Raw genomic sequence first — 18,983 nt, 5'->3', positions numbered from 1 at the left:
ACCTAGACATTTAAGCTCTGACCTTGACATGTGCTTGCAGAAGATGCCTCCGATGATCAGGACTCTGGTGTCCCGGGTGAAGACAGTGGCGGAGAGAACAAGAAGGCCTCGAGAAAGAGCAAAAAGAAGTCCAAGAGGCTCAGTCGTTCCCCAGTGGCTAAGAAGCAAGCCAAGCCCAAGGAAGACAGGTCTGAGGACGGCAATGAGGATGGCAGCAGTACCAAGGGGGAGCCAGACGATGAGGAAGAGGAGGGTAATGCTGTTCTCCTGTTCAGAAACTTGCAAGCGCACTTTTGTTTCCCTCTTGTGGTGGCCCATTGCATATGCTGCACAGTCAGCTAGGCACATGTGAGGGTGCAGCTGCTTCTTACATATGGCTTATGGTCAGAACTGGGACTGGGATGATATGAATCGGTGCATGCACTTCCAACCTCAAAACTTAACATGAATGCTGGTGCGCATGGCTCGGACTGCTTAGACTAATGGCAATGCCACGGTGCGTTGGCCGCTGTTTTCAGTACATGGCGTCCTTGCGATTGTTGCGACTGGTGATAGCGGGTGCCATGTTCGTTTTTACCGCTACGTCTCCTGCCATTCATCGTGGGTAACATGCGATCGCAATGGAGTTCTTGGCCTATTACGGCCAAGAGTTTTATAGCCTACACAGATTTAGGTTTTGGCAAAGTGGCCTCACTAGGTGCACACGCCTCACATGGAGCGTCCGCTGATGGAAGCACAGGGAAAAGGAGCGAGGTGCCTGGTATTGTTGAGCGCTGCAAATGAGCCGAAAAGCAGCGTGTTCTCGATTTTTTGTTTTTTATGGGTGATGTGGGCACCAATGTTCACCAGTTTCGGGAAGAACTCATTGTGGTCGTGAGTGTTAAAACAATATTGAAACAGCATCTGGTACCCAGCAACCAATGCATTTTTCTACTGGCGTCAGTCCAAACCATACGCTCGAGCATTCCTGCTGGTGCACTTTTATTTTGAGGTGTTTTCTTTGTCGATGTGAAACTACATAAAGGAGTTTCTACTAACCTGCTGGATTTACTGAAATGTAGCTTCACCATGACTGTGATGTGAGAGTCACTTTAGATTGCAAAAAGGGAAAAAGGAAAACTGACTGAGCTAGCTATGGCTCAGATAAACATTTGGCAAGGGTTGTCATTGGTCGCAGTTGCTTAATTCTCTAAGTGAGCAGCTTGGCTAAGTTTTTTTCGACAACACCAAAAAAAAAAAAAGGTGGTACCATTGTTCACTTGCTAGAGTAGTTTCAATAAACGCTGGTTGTTCCAGGTGAGAAGATTTATTTCTGTGTGGCAACGTCACAGTCTGGTGCTCTTTACAACTGAGGATGCATAAGACGAGTAAATATCATGCAGTCAACTCTGCCTCTGTTAGATTCGAGTATAATGTGAGACCTGACTTCTCACTCTTACGTGCTGCATTGCATTCATGTACCCATGTTTCTAAATTCGGCCAGATTTTGCTTTCTGACATTTTTATTAATAAATTAATATAGTTGAATCTTTATTTTTCAGACATGGAGGAAATTGCAAATTAGTTTTCCACACGATTGATTGGATAGTGCCAGTGAGTCATTTCCTCGCAGGAGTCAGGTTTGAAGTACTTGAAACATTTGTTCCATTACATCCTCTCAGGACGATGTGACTCGGCCGCTGACAGCAAAGGAAAGGGAGATGAGGACGAGGAGGAGTCAAAGCCTCGGCCAGGAAGCCCGAAGGGGGAGGCCGAGAGTGGTCAAGGTGACGGGCCGGGAGTCAAGGGGGCCGAGGGTGAAGAGAAGAATCGACCACGGCCGCTCCACCGGACCTGCTCCATCTTCTTGCGCAACCTGGCTCCCACCATCACCAAGATGGAAGTGGAGGCGGTCAGTGTTTGCAGTATTATTGTGATGTTGGGGTGGGCATTTACGCCATATATTATATAAGATTTGTGAAAAGCTTTTAGGATTCTGCTGCTTTGCGTGCAATTTAGCAATTTATTTTTCTTGATGTCGACGAATACAACAAGGGTAAAATTATTTTCCTAACTATCAGACTTGTAGGATTTCCAAGTCGCCACTTCAGAAACGGGAAGTAAAGTTTGTATTGTGTCTGAAGTGGCAGCTTCATTATCCTATAATATATTCGCAACAAATTTTCTTGAAAGCTTTGCATCGAAATTGCTTTGCATCAAAATAAGCAAGAATTTAGAGTGAGCATATGAAAATACATGCAGCCTTGACATCATAGCAGTGACTTCACTGATAAAAAGTTTTTCAAGAGGAAAGGTAAGCATAGTAGGGAGCAGCAAAGACTTCTTTTATTTATTTATTTCCAGTGCGGGGTTTTACATGAGGGGTAGTCGCAGACCGAAAATTAGGGCCAGTGATTTTTCGGACTTTCTCCGTTATTTTGACTTCTTCACGACACCGCAACGTTCTCCATACACTGTGCCTTTCCGTCTAAACTCGCACCCCTCCAGAAAGCTTCACAAAGGGTGTATCAAACTACTGATGCACCCTTTAATGAGTGCAGTGCTGCTTGCTGTAGACGCGACCTTTGAAAACCAAAAAATCGCAAAGCAGTAGATTTTTGGAAGGTTATATGTTCCGGTAGTATGTCTTATAAACTACCCTGTCTGCAATTATCAATGCCCAACTTTGCGTTGAAAGTACTCGGAAATACTTATATAACAAGTGGTGGCAGCCGCGGAGCAGCGAGCAAGCACCGAAAATTCCCAAACTTCGCGCACGCGCTATTCCTCTCCCGCCGAACTGAGCGCCACCATCTTGGTCTTGTTTTGTTTGTGAATTCTTGAGTTTTCTTCTGACACCCTCGGCGCGGTCGAGGCGTGGCTTGTTTCCGATTGGGAGCCTCACTGCGGCTTTCGAGTTTCCCGCGCTCGAATTCAAGGCTGCGATTCCGCAAAGCGCGCGCTCGCTCCGTGAGAACGCGGGGGATCAGGTGGCTGCTATTGGCTGCTGTGCCCGCTGATGCGTGGCTATCTCCCCGCGTCGTCTGCTTTTCACCGCTTTTCAGAGTTTCGTGAGGTTTCTTTTCCATACCTCGATAAATTTCTGAGGGCAAGACAATTTCCTTTTTGCAAGATATTGTGTCTGTAATTAATGACAAGCAATTAAAATTTGGTTAATGCAGGTCTGATTAATAACACTGATTTTGGGACTGCGGTAAAATTTTTCAGTGAGGAAATTTGGAAAAAGGGAATTGTTTTGCCCTGGGTTAACTATCCAGAAATGACCGTAATGAATTCCATAGTGCCAGCACGTTTTGCAAATTCTCCAGGCGTGCCCCAAGGGGCCTATGTAAACCATCTTGATATACTCCTCTAACTTGAGAACCAATAAGTCCAGCTCCATGAAACTTGGTAGTTCTTGAAATGTTTGTACTATGAGCTTACCCTGAAAATTTTATTCAAATATCTCAAGAAATGAAAAGTTGGTGTTCAAGGGTGACCTCCCCCCTTAGAAGAGGACATCAATACCTTATTGCACCCTTTCTGGAGGGTGTGAGCCATAAACACACAAAGGGAGTGATTTTGTGCAGAGCATTGGACAAATGCGTATGAGCACCCGAAATTGCGAATGCATCGTGCGCATCCGCTGTGGCATCGCTGCCAGTGCCCAAGCCTCCGTTTAATATGTATGTATAGTGGAACGTCATTAATTCAAGCTTCAAAGAGGTAAAAAATGTGATCGAACAAAGCGAAATTCAAGCAAGAAAGAAGCATATTAGAAGCGAGGTCCTTACGCAGTGCAATGCAGTGGCAGTCTTCACAGACTGCCCTGTGTTCTAAGGAATGCTTTGAGAATGCTTCACAGCACTGACTATGAGGACTATGTGGTGAGGCATCCTCAAAAAGCAGCAGTTCAGCGAACTTGCAGTGGCAGGTTCTTTTTCACATCTAGACTTCGTCTAAGCCTGCGCGCTTGCCAAGCCATTGTCTGTGTAAGCACTGTGTAATGAGACAGTCAAGCATCAGAATGGGCAGAAAGCTGATAAAACCTTTCTCCACCGTGGTGGCAATCGGGAGTTTATGTAAGGTGATCTGTTTTCTTAAAATTAGATTTTTAGGCTGCCCAGTTTTTTTCGGACGTTTTCACGGTGTTTAGGGAGTTCAAAAAATCAATCGTCAACTGTACGTGAATAGAAATGGTTGAAGGGCTAGCAGTGATGACAGCTGGCACAGGGAACAGTTTGAGATCGGTCAGTGAAGCCTTATTCTTGCAGTGGACATAGCTTTGGCTGGTGGCGACGATGACTAGTTCAGTTCTCGGTCTCTTGCAGCCTTATCGTTCGCTTTTCCTCACTTTTTGCATATTTTTTGCATGCAGCTTTCTTACAACTTTAAAAGATTTGTTACTAGAGAACTCTCAGGTTCTGGGCATTAATGTTGGCACAGGTTAGGAAGTTACTCTTTAGCTGTAGATCTTTTTTTGTTTGTGTGCGAAGTAAGCACCTGCTCATTTCCCTGCTTCAGTTGTGTCAGTTACGTGTGGATGTTTATATACTGAGCCATGTGCTGAGTAATGAAAACAAAGCCTAGAGTGATTAGTACGTAAGAGCTTAATCTGCTGCAGTTTATCAACTGCTTTTTGAATACTCGATAGATTTTTGACAGGGTTCTTTAAATATTGGAGCAGGGAGTGTCTGCTGCTTATTCTGGACTTACTGTCTGCTAGCTGTCCACATTTCATCAATTCGTCATTGGTTAAACTTGCTTCAGTCATCAAACATTTAGTTATGTAATCTGCACTTTTTCTTCTACATTTTTAAACGCGCATTGTATGCAATGGGGATGCAGATGTGCAAGCGTTATCCCGGCTTCCTGCGGGTGGCCATTGCTGACCCCCAGCCTGAGCGTCGATTTTTCCGCCGGGGTTGGGTGACGTTTGAGCGCACCGTCAACATCAAGGAAATCTGCTGGAACCTGAACAACATTCGGGTGAGCTCTGATCTGTCCCTGTTTGGACCATTCCCATGTGCTCGTAAGCCTCTGCAGTGTGTGTTGGTGGTTGACATCTTGTTGCATGTACGCAAAGGGCTTATTGGATCTTGTACTACCTCAGTTTTCACTTGCTGTAGAGGGAAACAGTATGTTTGTGGAAAGTTTTTCCTGGTACGCAGGATGGAGGCATTGCATAAAGAAAGCAGCATTGTCTTTTGTGAAAGGGCACTACATTTCAGTGTTCGGTGCATACGGCCAGTGAGTGCCGAGCAAGTCATTGCTTTGCCATTGGTATTGCTGCAGAGCAGCTTGTAGCTAAGCATTTTTTTTCCTTCCCTTTTATCTCACCGCCCGTCTTGGTGGCCCACGCCACCATCATTATTACATTCATAGGCATGTGACTCTTTTTTATTAATATTTTTATCCATTCGGGTCGCGCGCTTTGCCTCACGGTTAAAAGGTCTTTAGAAAGCTGGCTTCGCCTCACAGCTCGAAAGCCTGGTGTTTAGGCCAACTCGGCGCCGTTTTATCATTTTTTGGTCTCTCTGCTTCCGAACGTTCACTTCGTAATTGTAGACTGTGTACGATTCGTGATGTCAATATTCCGCAGGAAATATGGTTGTTTACTATGACTTTTATATTGAAGCTTTCTTTACTATAAACAAAAAGTTGTCATTTGTAAAAGGCAAAACGGGACCACTGTTTCTCTTTATTATATCCGCGCTTTTACTCTATCCAAGTTTACTGTAGTGAGGTTCTACTGGTAAGGCTTGTTCTGAAAAACCTGTCACAAGGCATTCAGTGTACAGTAAAATCTCATTAGTTCAGTCTTCAAGGGACAGGAAAAATGGCCTAATTATTCAAAAGGTCAAACCATTGAATGTCCCTAAAAGCCAGCGAAAAGCATTTGCATTACAGTAATTGTATCTAATAAATGCCTAGAATGTATTTTTTATACAGGGAAAATTAATCTGCGGCGATGGTATTTTGCGGTTTTATCAACCACTTTACTTTGCGCACACTGTTGTGAATGTCAAAGAATTGCTCTAAAATAGTAATTGCCTCTAGGCGTTGGAATGGCCTGACGCCATCCCAGAATACTAAATCTAGAAGGCCTATTACGCACAAATTGGTGTCTGAAACGTCTCAACTGGCTGATGCACTTAACCAATAGCAGCGGTAGGATGGCAAGAATTTAAGAGATTAGTTAATTAAGAGAATTTAAGAGCCTTAGCTGCGGGGTTACCACTGTTCCGTGCATTCAGGTTCGGGGGAGGTCTAATTGGACAACTGCTAGCTTTATATAGGTCGTACCTTGACGTGACATCCCCCTCTGAATTAACCAAGTTCCTGATGCCCTAGACTTACATGACCATTGCCCAAGAATGTGCTGTTGAATTATCGAGATTTTACTGTACAGTTTACTTAATCTTGGGTCTCGAACTGTGGAGTATTCATGGTGCATGTCACTTTAATGAAAGAAAGGGAAAAGTAAAAAGGTTTTCTTGTTGTTTCAGCTGCGTGACTGTGAATTAGGTGCCATTGTGAACCGGGACCTGAGCCGGCGAATCAGGTCAGTGAACGGCATCGCTTCGCACAAGCAGGTGATTCGCTCAGACATCAAGCTCGCCGCTCGCATTGTGCACAATCTCGACAACCAACGGGGCCTCTGGAGCCGGCCGCCCGAAGCTGGCACAGATGCAGCCAACAGTGCAGCGAGTGGCCAGCCCCCTGCTCCTGAGGTTGGGAGTTCTCTTTGCTTATTACATCTTTTGCGCGCATTGGCCTTTGGCTTTATTACTCGCAGCAGCTTTCCTTTGAAAGTGTCCTGAATATTCTATTAATGTTTATTCTCGACATCCACCAGTACGGTTTTAAAAAAGCATGCTCTGCACTCGACCATCTCGCCCGGCTAGAAAACACGGTACGTGATGTTTTCATGCATAAGCAACGTTGTCTGACCTACTTTTTTTTTTTATATGGAGAAAGCTTAATGACACCATCTGGATGCTTGAGATTCTCCACAACATAGCAGAGCTAAGTGTCCATGGCACAAGCGATTTCTTGACCGACTATTCGTTTCATGTTCGCCTGCATTCCTCCCTCTTGAGTAAGTTCATTCAGGAGCCCAGTGTACCACAGGGGTGTATTTTAAGTACTGTACTCGTGATGGTAGGAATGAATTCCGTGGCTAAGATAATTCTAAAGTCCATTATGTACTCGGTCTGCATTGACGACTTTCAAATTGCATGCACATCATCCAGCATTTCAGCACGTGAGAGACAGATGCAACCAACATTTCAAACGGAGTAGCTATTTTGGCTGACAGGAATGGATTTAAGTTCTCGCCACAAAGTAGAGCTTTAAAGGAGTATAGACACCTAATTTTTGGGTTTGTGTTTTATCCTTTGTAATGATGCCTAAGGCATTGCTGTGCATGTATCGCCACGTCATATTCTTCTACGACTGCTGAATAATTTTCAATCGAATTTCTTTTCTCGCCTGTTTCGGTTTCAACAGCCGAGCGATGGCTGTGACGTCGCAGTCAAGTCTAGGTTACGTGAGGGGTGAAAATATCGCGATATAATCATTCCTGTGTCATTTGAATTCACTACAATAATAAAGCCAGCCTACCTCAAGAACATGAATCACTACAAGTGAAGAATGAGCGATTATATCGGTTTTTCATGCCGCGCGTCAAGACTTGATTGTGATGTCACTGCCATCTCTTGGCTGCTGAAACCGTAACTGATGAGAAAAGAATTCAAGTATAAATTATTAGTGGTCGTAGGCGAAAACTGCGTTCGAATCGATGTACAGGAATGGTTTACACGTCATTATCAAGAGGAAAAATGCCACCAGAATTTGATGTCTGTAGTCCTTTAACAGTCTGAGAGGCAGTGTCAATAGGAAGGTTCTGCAGAAAATTTGACAGGCATAGGTCTGGCAGGTGTTGGCAGGTCAATGGCCGAGCACAGATTCATCAGTGGGTTATGTCATGTAACGAGATCACGTGCAGTCGCAAAGTATAAGAAGCTAACTCTGGTTGCTCATTAGTGGTGGTGGGGATGTGATAGGAACCAACCTCCCAGGATGCTCGGATGCCAAGACAAGCACGCTACCCCTATCCATGAAGAGGCTTTTGTTGTGGCTTGATTAAAGCTGGCTCTATATCTGTGTTGGGTGGTAGCTTATGACGGGTAGCTGGATAGAGGGTAGAACGAGAGGAAAAAGGTGACCACATAGTATGAAAGGGAACTGAGCAAGGGTTGAGGGGGTGCCCCAGTTCGCAAGCCAAGTCAACGTTTCGCCAAGGGGGCTTGTCATCTAGGCGCCCAGGCAGAAGCGCAGAAAATTGTAGCTGTTACTTAAGTTTAATCTCAAAACATATTTCAGGTCTTTGTTTGATAATATTACTGTGATGCAAGCGGGTTTCGGCAGTTTTTTAGGAATGTTCGATAATTAGAACATGAATGATCTATTACTGTACCTACATTTGTTCATGGTACTTGTAGGGCTTTGGTGTGCCTTCCAAAAACCCCCTGCTGAAGAACATCACAGACTACCTAATCGAAGAAGCCTCGGCAGAAGAGGAGGAACTTCTGGGAGGGTCAGCCGCTGAGCGAGAGGAGAATGCGGACTCCGAAGACCCGTCTGCGGCAGGCAGTGCCAATCAGGAGAAGGATGAGACGCTCATAAAGGTAGAAATGGTGTCTTTTGCAAGCCAATGAGGCCTACATGCATTTGGCATCAGCCTTTGTCACGTCCTTGCAATCTGTCTCTCTCTCCTACTGTTCATGTACTATGAACTCGTGTGGCAATTAGTGCGTAGCAGCATGCCTGAGCTAGATGTATGCTCCTACTTCATGCTACAAGATCCAGTTTCGCCTTTGCAGTTATTTTTGACAGAGTACTTTTCTTTAGTTTCAGGGGTATACTTCAGTTTGATCTTTGTGTGATTTTCTTCTTATATCTCATTACTTTTCTCTGACTTTTAATCAGAAATGACATTTTGCTTGAAAATTTCTTCTTTCATTTGCTCGCTTTAAGGCTTTTGAGGTACCCTGTTTACACATCTGTAAGCCTACGTGTTTAGTTTTGAAAGTATGAATGGAGAGGGGGAGGGGGGGTCACCTTAAGAAGCGGCAGTGTTTTTTGCGGGAGTAATTTATTCTTGTCATCGGGCTGAACATGCGGCGTAGCGTAAGCTATGGCGGCTGCAGGCGTTATGAAGTGGTAGATACTTTTTTTGCAGGAGTCGTTCATCCTTGCATATATGAATCGACAAAAGCATGCGGTCAGCTGCGACCATGACACCGGCTTCTAGTATTGTTCGCTTCAAATGGCATTTGCAGCTATCACGCTTTCCAATAATTTTGTGGGAGTGGACTGCGTGATAAATCGAACCAAGCTTGTGCACAAGCCATCACGGGCACTCTGCCAAGTTCACTCCCCGCCACCGCAGGAGCTAACATAAAAAGTACTATAATCAAAAGATAAATGCAGTGACGTTCTTGCTGCACGGCATCTTGGCACACTGCCAGTAAATGAGCTCTGGATGCAGCAGCCACGTGGCATCATCGCCAAACCCTTTTTTTTTTTTTTTTTTCTAATTCCTGGTGGCAAAAGTGAAGGGGGGGTTCATTATTCGAATGGGTTGATTACACGACAAATATGGCATCATTTTTCTCTATCGCAAGTGGCGTCTCAGGCCGATTTCTGCATATCGAATTATCGATATATCGAACTATTTCGCGATCTCCTTCGAGTTCAGTATATCTGGGTTCTACTGTATCTCCCAAAGAATTGCCTCTGTATGCACGAAAATAGCTTTTGGCATAAAACTCACTACGGAATCTGTAGCCACTTCACATTCCCTTCAGTGAAGGCACTATTTGGACTGCATGACACCTCGCCTCCTTTGTTGGAAATAATAAAGCCTCCTGATTTTTAATATCATCAGGCTGGCAGGTATTGCAGTGCAAGTACATGCGGCGTTATCATCATGCCCCCAGGTTCTCGATCGCCTGCTGGTGTACCTGCGGGTGGTTCACTCAGTGGACTACTACAATCACAGCGAGTATGCCAGTGAAGACGAAATGCCCAACCGCTGTGGTATCATGCATGCTCGGGGGTCACCGCCCTCCAGCAAAGTCACACAGCAGGAAGGTAAGAAGGTTTGCACATGCAGACATTTAACTTTTTCTCGTTTTTTGCTGCCTCCAGCTTTTGATTTTTAATGCGATACCATCAAAGGCTCTGTTCGCTAGAAAGTTCGGGTGTTGGCATTGTCGGTGGCATTGGCGTTGCGAGCAAAAAGTCACGGCATGGCTTCTAGGAGGTGGAAGCTGACATGGCTGGCCACTCGTTAGTGGTAGGGTTCCCACCCAGTGACCAAAACCAATGGGGCTGCTAATTCGCACACATGGTCTCTGAAGTGGCGCCATGTCAAAGTATGACATGCTTGGCGAGCGATCGTTTAAATATTTGTTTTTAGGCCTGACTTACATAGTGCACTGTTTCCCATAAAGCTCCGACATCCAGGCTACACCGAACTGAAGGCTGACGCCCCCAGTCACCTCAGCCGGACTTCATAGGTAGTTTTGTTTTCATATTTTCACTGTTGTGCCCACTACAGTGGCAGCTGTCAGCTACATATCTGCCGTTCAGAACACGCTGATTAACTTGTCGCTGTTCTTTTCCTTTTTGCAGAGTGTGTACTGCTGTGGCATTAATTTGCATTTCCTCCGCTTCTGTACATGTGATTCTTCTATAGTTCCATAGTTTTTTTAGTCCCAAAAGCAGACAATGTTGCCCAGTCTTTCAGCTAAATAAATTTACCATTATGTGGTGGTTGGTTTTCGGCAATTTGATGGCAGCTGTTCGGTTATTTGGTCTTCTGATAATTTTGTCATTTTTTTCCCTGGAAGTAACGAGGTCAAGGATTCAGGAAGTGCAAGGCTGTGCTTTAAGTCATTTTTCCTTAACAAAGGTCCTTGAATCATTTTGACCTTGCATTGAAATTTGATGCCGAGGGGTTAGTTTTCGCTTCTTTATCACTGTGTGTACCGTGGAAGTACTGTCGTACCCGCTTCTTCTATTGCGCGTTTTCTTCCTCTTGGTGGCATTTTCTCCTTCTGCTGCCCACCTGTGTTACTTCACTGCAACGATGCGGCATCTTAATGACACAGATAGGCTGGTGTTGCTGCTGGTCACAGCCATTTATTATTAGCACATGACCAAAGTGCGCATTTGCTGTTATGTTATGTCATGTTATGTTATGCTATGTTGTTTGCTAGTTTTTGGGAGCTACCAGAATTCTGCTTGCAGTCACTGAAGTAAGGATTTGGAACAGAAGTGACCGCTTTCCTTACTTCAGTGCTATCCATGTTCTTACAGTTCTCTGTTTTTCTTTTCATTGCAGTGGCCGACTACATCAGCCACTTTGAAAGCAAGATTGCACCTTTCCTTCAGCCGTCAACCAAGCTCAGTGACGACGAGGCAAACAGACTGGGCAAGAAAGATGCTGAGGCGTATCCTTTAAACTGGCATTCTTATTCTGACTGCCCTTTGCTTGAAAATTGAATGGTGGGACATTTAACCTTCCTTTCTTCTGAAACATATTGTTTTAGTAGTAACAGTAATAGTAGCAGATCTTCCTTAGCTTGGCTTGCTTTGGTCTAATGTCCAGTGTATGAACACTTAGCCAAGTTAGATAGAAGAGACAGAGGGATCAGTTTGGCGAGAGAAATGGAAACAAGTGAAAAAAACAAAAACTGAATGCTTCTGTGAATATTTCACGTAGCCCAGTTTAGCTATTGATTTTTGTTACCTGCCAGCTATATATAGTCACGTCTATCTATAGTCACGTATAGTCACGTATGTGCAGTTCAGGAGCAGTAATGCAGTGAAGCCCCAGTTGACTGAAGGCTTGCAGCAGATCTCAGATGGCCTGCTTCGGTGGTATTAAGGGGGGACACGGGTCTTGCGGACCAAAAAATCGCGAAAAAATCACTTTTTAGAAAATGTGATTTGCGAAATCAGTAGCTCTTTATCTACCTATCAGCTAAGTTTTTCATCTCTAGGGTCGGTATTTTAGCCAGAATGCCAATTTATATAATCGATGTCGCCCAAATTTGGGCCGAAAACGACCCCCGAAACAACCATTTTCCGCGAGGCGTAGCTCCCATTTTGTGCGTGGCACCGTAGCCATCTTGGTCTCATTCGAAAGAGCCGCCTTTCGTCTTCAAATTGCCGCCTCTGCTGTTTACATTCGCCCATTGGTCGCATAAAAAATAGCAAAAAAGAAAACGTGGCATTTGCAATCCCATTGGCTTTCGGGGTGCACGTGACGATAAGGCGTCCCCGCATTGGTGGAGCTGGCTGACGGCGTCTGCTCGGCGCGCCCGAGCCGCGGGGAGACGGCGGAGACGTGACGCCGGCCGCGCTTGGTTCCGAACCGCGAGGTGCGTTCATGGCAAGAATTTGTGAAAAAAGTGAAAAAAATAGTTGAATAATCATCTCAAGTGATGCCCTGCCCCGGCTGTGCGCGCTCAGGCCGACGGAAATCGTGCGCCGAACGATCGTGTGTACGAGCCTGAAGTAGGCCTAGTGTGTTCCCCAGCACGGGGGACTGCTACTGCCAGCGGTCGCACCCGCCGCGACAGTGATAACGCAGGCCGCAGATGAGCAGAAAGACAAGCTCAAAACAGGAAAAGCTTGAACTCGCGCCAACTCCAGCAACGAAGCGGTAGACGGATTGTGTTCGTAACGATGACGGCAGCGCGGCGGACAGTCCGCTTGGCGATGCGGAGTTCACGATCGTCAAAACAGTTTGCCGAGATTGGCGAAGCGTAAAACATACGGCGGCGATATTGGCATTTAAAAAAGTGAACGGGGATAAGGAATCGCCGTCAAACTTATTCTCCAATGCGTAAACTGCGGGACACGTCGTCTTCGTAGAGCTCGCCGCGCGTTTGCGCCGATCGGACCTCGTTCATAGTCCTTAGGGAATTCACTTGCTTCCAGTGCAATGCAGAGCACTGGGAAGCAGCAAACAGCTCCAGATTACATTTCTTTTCCGCAATAAACGTTCCTCACCGCGGTCTTGATGCGAGGACGTAGCAAAACGACGTACGTAAAAAAAAAAAAAAAACGAAAGAGTGACAACTGAATGTGCTGCAACTGCAAATCAAAATGAAAGAGGCGACACTTGGACGTTGGAAAGCAAAGAGACTACATTCCTGGAGGTTTATAGCCATTTTAAATTGTAAACGTGTGCATTGCACCAGTGAATGTCTGAGAACAGAGAGGAAGCGTGCTTCCTCTGCAGCTTTTCAGACTGCAGCAAAACGAAAGCAGAAGGGCAAACCCAATGCAGATTACTGTCCAGGAGCCTTCTAGGCCACAGTGGCCTGCATTTCTACAGTTTTTGTTTGATTAAATTAGTGTTTGACATTGCAATTCGTTTTTTCCATTTTTCTCAAAATGAAAATTTTGCCTACCCTTCTATTTTGCGGGTGGCATTGTGACTCTCCTACTCGTTAGATTGTAATGATTTTTTTTTTACTGGCTCGTGAGTGTTAAAGGAACACAATAAAGCTATTATACAAGGTCTCAACTGCATGAAAAATTTTTAAACATAAGAAGATGTAGAAAGGGGGTGGTTGCACTTGTGAAGCTGAAACTTAAAACTTCCATAACTTTGGCTTGTAGTAAGGCAGGAGCGCAAAACTTGCTTTATTGTGTTCCTTAGACATTCAGGAACAGATCCATGTGCATTTTAGCAATTTCCCTTCTGTAGATATTTTTACAAGCTTCCCGCAAGTCTGGAACAGCAAAGTTGCTGTAACTACTCAGCAAATTTATGTAGAAGAAAACTAACAACATATTTGAAACCAGCACAAGAATTTACATAAACCCTGCAAATTTCATACTGACAGGACAAATATTAAGAAAATTTTGCTCAAGACCCATGTCCCCCCTTAATGTTAATTGCATTTATAATGTGCCGGTAACGGGGTTAGATCTCTTATGATTGATGGTTGCTGCTCTGAAAGATTCGTTACAGCTTTGAAAGAGAAGTGAGTTAGGCCTAGCGACGCCCAGTGAGCTCTAGCGAGTATGGCGGTAGGCAGTCGTCATATACAGGAAGCATGCTGCTTAGTGTGGGTGCACCATATTCAGGCTTTTGTGTAACAGATAAACTGATCTTCCGCCCTGTTTTAAACGCTGGAGAGTCGAGTTATTTTGCAGTCCCCTTCAGAGTTCAATATATCGGGGATAGACTAATGTGAGGCGAATAGGGGGATAGCAAAAACTGGAAAAGGGTAATAAGTGAGTGAGCAAAGCTCATCATAAACATTTTCACACTTCATTTCGCGCTTTAGGGAGGTGCGCTGCCCTCTAGAGTCTCTTTCGATATTTTTTAATTCAATATTTCGCATTTCTTGAAAGTATGGCAGACAAGGTCCTCTGGAAGGCTGGCCCAAGCATTTGCGATCTAAGTATAGAGTGTGGCTGTATATGTCAATTTACTGTATTTGTCATATTACTCGAATGTAACATGACTGCGATTGTAACCTGAGGGTCGGCTTTTTGGGTATGAAACGAGAAAAATTAAAAAAAAGTTGTGACACAAAGGTAGACTGGGCACGTGACAAACTCAAAGAACTGGAATGTGACGCGAGCAGCTGACACTGCACTACTCTGGAATAGAATTTTACTGGAAATAGTACTGGCAAAACAGGCATTCCTAAGCATTTTCATTCTCACTGCCATTGTTGTCATAGTCACTGTCATCATCACAGCTACACTGTTCTTTGTTACTGGCTGCCTTCAACAGCAGGTTGTCCTCGCTTCTATCGAGAGCATTTGAAATAAAGAATTTCTTAAATGCGCAGTAGACTTAAACATGAGACATCCCATACATGCCAGGTTGCCGAAACACACTGGGCAACAGTAGATGCACTTGGGCATTTCAGCCTGCCTGCAGGTGGGTTTGATCCGCATCCAATTCATTCCCAGTGTAACTGTCGCATGTGATCCTTGAAAGGTTTGTTCGAGCAAACATCCAGGCGCTGAAAAATGGATGTCATGCCACCCAGTATTACAGCTAGATAGATGCGTTTGGTCACACTGTAGCTTTTGTTTCACGCTGGATGGCAAGTGACCTCAGCAAGGCTACAGGGGCCGAATGACTCTCCAATCACATCTCAAAAACAATCACAAATCTGTCATAGACCGATTGGCTAGCTGCACTCCTATTGATCGATTCTGACCTCTCATCGCTGGGACCAACATTGGCTGGTGCTGACCTTTGCTGGCTTGTCTGCACTTCCTTTTTTTTTTCCCCCTGTTTGTAATTCGGTTATCACTTCGTCCTCGTAGTTGCGGCCCATGGTTCGTGTACTGGTTCACCGCCAAGTTGGAGTGAGCAATTTCGAAAGAGCAAGTCGATCGCATACGTCCGGCAAAATAAGTAGTAAAATGAACAAGTAAATACGAGGTAACATTTCCTTTCTACCTTTGGTAAAATAAAAATATCACATTCAAGTAAATATGGTAAGCTGTCCACCGCATGCAACTGCAGGCTCTCCCAGCCTAATCCAGTCCATATAGGGGTATTGATGGTGTTACAATGCTTCCAGCAGCTGCAATTGCTTTCCTTTTAAAACCATATGAGCACTGATTTTCGCATTCACAACACTGTGAGGGGTACAAAAATCTTGCTTTCGATAGTGAGGCTATAATGAGGTCAGCGTTGAGACTGAAGCAGCCAACTGACACCTTTGCTAGATGGCACCACATCTTGCTTGAAGCCTGATACAAGAGACACTCGGTTATAAGACACATGAAGATGGTTTGGTTGGTTTTCCTATTCTTGCCATGCTAACAATTGCATACAAAAGACATGGTTACAAGAGACACTCTGTTACCAAGGACAACTTTTGCAGGTCCGTGGAGTAAATTCTCCACTATTTAGAAGAGACTCAAATAAACCAGGGGTGCTCATGCAATGCAACTGACTCGTACGAACTTGCATGTGTGGCAGTTTAGATTTCCTTATCTAAATTCTGTTTCATATCTGTGTTTTTTTTTTTTGCAATATGTCTGGAACCAAGAAGGAGGGCCTCCTCGGGACTGGGAAATCAAAATGTCCCTGTTGTTTCAGTCACACAGGAATGTGATGACAGTGGCTGGAACATAGGGGACATTTTGATTTCCCAGTCAAGAGGAGGCACTTCTTCTTGGTTCCTGACATATGGCAACAAAACAGGACACTGATATGGAACATAATTTAGATAAGGAAATCTAAACTGCCACCCATAGGAGTTGGTAAGAATTTTTGGTTACAAGAGACATCTTTTTTTGGGTTCCTTGAGTGTCTCTTGTGAAGAGGTTTTACTGTAGTAGCGAAATTGGAACTGCGCATTTGGGCTGCACTTGCTTTGACATTTTGAATCTTGGCATTCTGAAATAAACAAACCTCATACTGCGCTTCAGTTTTTACTGTACAGAGCACAAGAATGGTGTTTGATGACTATTGCCACCTTAGATGCAGAGCTTGGCCACTTCTTTTCACTGTAAGATACACACTTTGCACATTGATTCCTTGCCTCTATGAAACAAGGCACAATGTTATTTATCGCTTCATGTGGAACATATGTCTCAGTCTGTTTCCTTGACTAAAATGCATACTTCAGGGAGGTTGAAAAATTTGTGGCAGCCAACACACAGGAGCTTTCCAAGGACAAGTGGCTTTGCCCGCTCTCGGGCAAGAAGTTCAAGGGCCCCGAGTTTGTCCGCAAGCACATTTTCAACAAGCACGCCGAGAAGGTGGACGAAGTGCGCAAAGAGGTCAGGAGCTTGGCTTTTCACGTGTTTGTTATACCTGTTCTTGTTGATTTTTGGGTCTTGGCTGTCTGGTTACATGGCATTTCCTCATTTCGTAAATCTGCTTTTAATTCGAGGTGTTTTTGATTTCTATTCTTTTTTCTTTGTTGGAGTTCTTTCTTGCATTGCCCATGGATCCTGTGCTGTGTAAAGCCGTTATCTTTATGTTCATAATTGCTTTTCATGCCTTTTGCTTGTCCAAACTCCAGTGCACCTCAGATTTTGAGTTTCGTTGGCTCTAGACTACAGTCAAAGCTCAGTATAACGAATCACACAGGAGTATTAAAAACCGTTCATTATTTTGAATTATCGTTGTAATAAAAAAAATGCAGTTATAAGCGAGTGGCCTAAACTAGGTGTGATAATAACTTATTTTTCCTGTAAACAGGTCTGTACGCAAGCAAAATCTCATATAAAAATGTTGCACGAACTTCAAACCGCTCTATTTGAAGAACTCTGTTATTTTATTCTGCCACACGCTACACGTACTACTGCACACTACACCTTTTACTTTGCGCAACATGTCATTGCACTGAGTGATGAAAGTGCGGACTTTGTTCATGCGCAGTAGACATCAGATTTTGATATGACCTCATCTTCAGTGTTCAGTGAAGTTTGATCTTACTTCGGTTTTTCAAAATGATCACGACGGTTGATGGGGCAATGCCAAGCTGCCTGCAGAGGCCAATTTGCTGTTTCCTTGCATCAGTTTCTTGCAAAATGGCCATTTTTGCCTTCAGCAGAAAACTGCTTTTGCTTTGTCTTGGCACCATTGCTGGTAGCACTCACTGTTGGACCTTGGATGAACTTGTAAAAATATTTGCAACAAAAAAATACCTGACCGCACGCGCGAATGGCACGATGGACGAACTAGCGAACAAAGCTCAACACAGAGAGAAAAATAAAGGCCTGCTGGCTACTGTATCTCAAACTACAGCTTTTTGGTGGCGGCAGGAGTTGGCAATAGATATGGTGATTATTATAGCTACTGCCCACGGGGCATACACACAGAAACGGCAGTTTCCGTCTCACATGAGGGTTGCTGCACTGTAATTTTAGCCGAATTCGTAATACCGATGCTCCTTGATTATAGAAGAAAAAAAATTAATTAGGTATGTTGTTCTGAAATATGCACTATACGGAAATTCGTAGTTCTGAAATAACTTCCAGTTGAAAATATAAATCTGTTGGGGGTTTTCAACAGATTTGTTAATTTGAAAAATTCCTGAATGTGGTGTTCTTAGTAAGAAGGTTTGACTGTATGTCAGCACCTTATATATAACCATGTGAATTAGCTCTGAAGTCGGTTATTGGAATGAGGTTGTCGTGCGAGGAGAAAGCCGGGGCAGGGGAATCTTCAAGCATGTCACAGCGAATGCATCGACTCGGCATTGCTCTCATGGGCCACCACCAGTGACAACAGTAATGCAATGATGAGCTATTATGATGGCAAGCACTCACAAGCTTTTGCTACTTCAGATCTGGTGTTATTTGTGCAGTAATAGGCTCTAGCCGTGCTCTGTGCGTTTGGCAGTGAAAGCCCAAGAGCTGACTTGTCTAACTGAGCAAGCTGAAGAAAGGGTTCTCTCTACTTACCAGGGCAGTGTAGTTCTTTGGGGCACAAGCCAGCATGGGGACATTATGAATGTGCTTTTTTTCTGCGCCTACTTCTTGACAAAGATATTTTCCGTTTGATCACAAGTCCTTTTCTCGTGTGGCTAGAACAGTTTCTGAGCCATGCAGTGAAGCTGCTGCTGATGCCCCGGACTAAAGCCTTGAGAAACGTGGGCTGTCACATGGCCATCATACTTCTAAGAAACCGGAAGGCCTGGGCACACTAGGGCCCCACTGCTTGACTCAGCGACTGTTTTCATGGAATGGAGGGCGCTTCTACACGCGCAGGTGGAGTACTTCAACAACTACCTCCTGGACCCCAAGCGGCCACAACTGCCTGAACATCCTGCCAACAGGGGCGGCCCTGTTGTAGGCCGTGGCGGAATGGGGGGTGGTCCTGAAGGGCATGGAATGATGGGCCCTTTCCATGGCGGGTTCCCACCACCACCTCCATTTGGCTTTGGCAGAGGTCACCCTGGAGGATTCCCTGGTATGGATGCTTT

The 18,983-nt window shown here is 44.6% G+C and overlaps 1 protein-coding gene across 4 annotated transcripts in view; it reads left to right on the top strand.

Moving 5' to 3' along the window:
* The window catches only part of Ars2 (arsenic resistance protein 2), a 54,444-nt gene that overhangs the window by 26,579 nt on the left and 8,882 nt on the right, over positions 1-18,983 (top strand). For all 4 annotated transcript variants that reach the window (XM_084588186.1, XM_084588179.1, XM_084588162.1 and 1 more), the window contains 9 exons: positions 41-253; positions 1,662-1,891; positions 4,828-4,968; positions 6,489-6,713; positions 8,487-8,672; positions 9,987-10,140; positions 11,396-11,504; positions 16,677-16,830; positions 18,769-18,970. In XM_084588186.1, coding sequence (XP_084444312.1) covers positions 41-253; positions 1,662-1,891; positions 4,828-4,968; positions 6,489-6,713; positions 8,487-8,672; positions 9,987-10,140; positions 11,396-11,504; positions 16,677-16,830; positions 18,769-18,970 — 1,614 coding nt within the window. The remainder of the gene's footprint in view (positions 1-40; positions 254-1,661; positions 1,892-4,827; positions 4,969-6,488; positions 6,714-8,486; positions 8,673-9,986; positions 10,141-11,395; positions 11,505-16,676; positions 16,831-18,768; positions 18,971-18,983) is intronic.

The sequence above is a fragment of the Amblyomma maculatum genome, chromosome 1 (genome assembly GCF_055883805.1).
Source record: "Amblyomma maculatum isolate TAMU_Amacu chromosome 1, ASM5588380v1, whole genome shotgun sequence".
Classification (NCBI taxonomy): Eukaryota; Metazoa; Arthropoda; class Arachnida; order Ixodida; family Ixodidae; genus Amblyomma; species Amblyomma maculatum.
Note: the sequence above shows the minus strand (reverse complement) of the source record. Positions and strands in the feature narration are given on the sequence as shown.